The 2,321-nt window shown below is 39.6% G+C and overlaps 1 protein-coding gene across 1 annotated transcript in view; it reads left to right on the forward strand.

Annotated features, from left to right (window-relative positions):
* Nucleotides 1-2,041, forward strand: part of LOC143270897 (uncharacterized) — a 53,354-nt gene extending 51,313 nt beyond the window's left edge. The window contains exons 2-3 of the mRNA XM_076562188.1: nucleotides 153-420; nucleotides 1,865-2,041. Of these exons, the coding sequence (XP_076418303.1) occupies nucleotides 153-403 (251 nt within the window). The 3' untranslated portion in view covers nucleotides 404-420; nucleotides 1,865-2,041. The remainder of the gene's footprint in view (nucleotides 1-152; nucleotides 421-1,864) is intronic.
* The last annotated feature ends 280 nt before the right edge of the window (nucleotides 2,042-2,321 follow it).

The raw sequence follows: 2,321 nt of genomic DNA on the forward strand, positions 1-2,321 counted from the left end.
AAAATGAGAAACCTAGTGTTTTGAAAGAGAGAAATGTTGTCACCAGGAAAACTTAAAAGGTGGAGAATGTGTAAGCAATGGAAATATTGTAGCAGTTACTAAGAAGGATCCAGACAGTCTTTTTACTTTCCCCTCATACCTCTGTTCCCCAGGTGTAACTGTTAATAGATTCCTGAAGGAGGAAGTTAAGTATAAGATGTATTATAACTTTCATGACCTTGACGTTCTGGAGTCACCATCAGTGGTCACTGATGAGCCAACTGCATGTGAATGTGACACTTCAGATGAAGCATTTGAAGGAATTGCCGATGAGGAGCATTGGGGAAAGGAGGAAAATGGCGACTTGGAAGGATGGTTTTACAAGAATTGGGACTACCAGGACAGGAACTCGCCAGAATGCTAGTTCCCTGAGGAACACAGGTATAGACTTCTAGCTCTTAGTAGTAATTAACCACTGACTGGCAGTGGTGGTGTACTCCTTTAATCCTAGCACTCAGGAGGCAGAGGTTGGTGGATTTTGTGACTTTGAGGCCAGCCTGGTCTACAGAGCAAGTTCCAAGACAGGCAGGGTTACACAGATAAAGTGTCTCAGATGGAGGGAGAAAGAGGGAGACAGAGGGAGGGAGAGGAGCATATACACTCCACTTATACACCCCAACTTTTGGGAGATTTATGTTAAAGTATTATGTTATAGTTTAATAAACAGTTTGGAGTTAATAGTGCGATTATACACACAGAAGTCAATATATTTTTTATGGATTTCATTACCAGCTGTAAGTCCTTTATCCTTCAGCTATAAGACTACTACCAGTAGAAACTGATTGCACCTAGTAATGAAGACCAATAGAAAAGGGTCACCAAGGGGATTTTGGCCTTTGTTTCTTGGCCATAGAATTGTAGCCGTTCATACTAACAATACTTTGAAAGGGCTGATTATTCACAAAATACTAAAAAGTTAAGGGTTTCACGGAAACCACATTTCATGATTAATGCATGTTAGTTTAGCTGATTTTTTTTTATATTTCATGGATTTGTCAAACAGAATTAGGCTGATTGTTTATCTACTACTGAACTAAGAATGGAATCTTACATCCCCCTCTATTCACCTCTGTCTGCCTTGCTCAAATTTAATGTCTCAGAGTGTCTGATAGAAGCCTTACTCTTATTTTAAAGAAATTGAAACTGAGATCCTGGAAGGTTGAGGGAATATGTAGGGTTTGTGTAGTGATCACAGGCAGATAGCATTATTCCGAGCAGGCTCTCAAGAGAAATAAATGAGGATTTGTAGTGGTGGACAGAAGGACAATGAAGTCAATGTGACTGATGCCCTCAAATGCTTTTGTTTGTATTATATAAGATTACACGCACATATACAGTGTACTTCAGGGACCTTCCCTACATAGTCCACTCCCCTCCCCCTTGTTACCCTTTCTCCTTTCCATTAGTCTTTTTTCTTTCCAAGATGCCTTTGTAAAGCCATCCAAGTCTTAAGCACCTGATAGGTAAGGGTCTGTATCCCAAGAAGAAAGTGTATTAGTTTCTTCTTACTGAGAGGAGATAGTTACACCAGAATTGACCAGATTTAGAAAATCTAAATTAGTGTCTTCTGATGCCATAAAAATATTGTTTCTGGCCGGGCGGTGGTGGCGCACGCCTTTAGTCCCAGCACTCGGGAGGCAGAGGCAGGCGGATCTCTGTGAGTTCGAGGCCAGCCTGGTCTCCAAAGCGAGTTCCAGGAAAGGCGCAAAGCTACACAGAGAAACCCTGTCTCGAAAAACCAAAATATATATATATATATATATATATATATATATATATATATATATATATATATATATTGTTTCTATCTTATTTCTTCCTACAGCTGCAAAGCGTAAAAGAAAGGCGTGAAGAAAGAGGGAGAAAGAAGTTATTAATTTTCTGAAAATTGACTTTGTTCTACAGTTCATCACAGAAGGGCCATCTGCCGACAGGTGACTTTCCACTAATTTCATGGATGCATTTGGCCACGTTTAAAATAAAAGTTTGTTTGTGCTGCATACACTCCAGAGTGATTATGTGAATAACAGCGACTCGAATCTATTTTTATATCTTTTCTTTCTAGATTTGCCTCAGCTTGCTGGCACTAAAATTAATTGTTTTCCACTCTTGACAGTGAGAAATGGAAGTCTAGTTCTTAATGCATTTCATTGAACAAAAAAGTACCTAGCTTCCTGGGATGCTAAGTGATCTAATAATGAGTTAGTGTGAGCCACTAGCAGCAGCAGCAGCTGGCAGTTCACTAGAAATATACATTTTTGGGGCTCTACTCCAGACCTATT

The sequence above is a fragment of the Peromyscus maniculatus genome, chromosome X (assembly GCF_049852395.1).
Source record: "Peromyscus maniculatus bairdii isolate BWxNUB_F1_BW_parent chromosome X, HU_Pman_BW_mat_3.1, whole genome shotgun sequence".
Classification (NCBI taxonomy): Eukaryota; Metazoa; Chordata; class Mammalia; order Rodentia; family Cricetidae; genus Peromyscus; species Peromyscus maniculatus.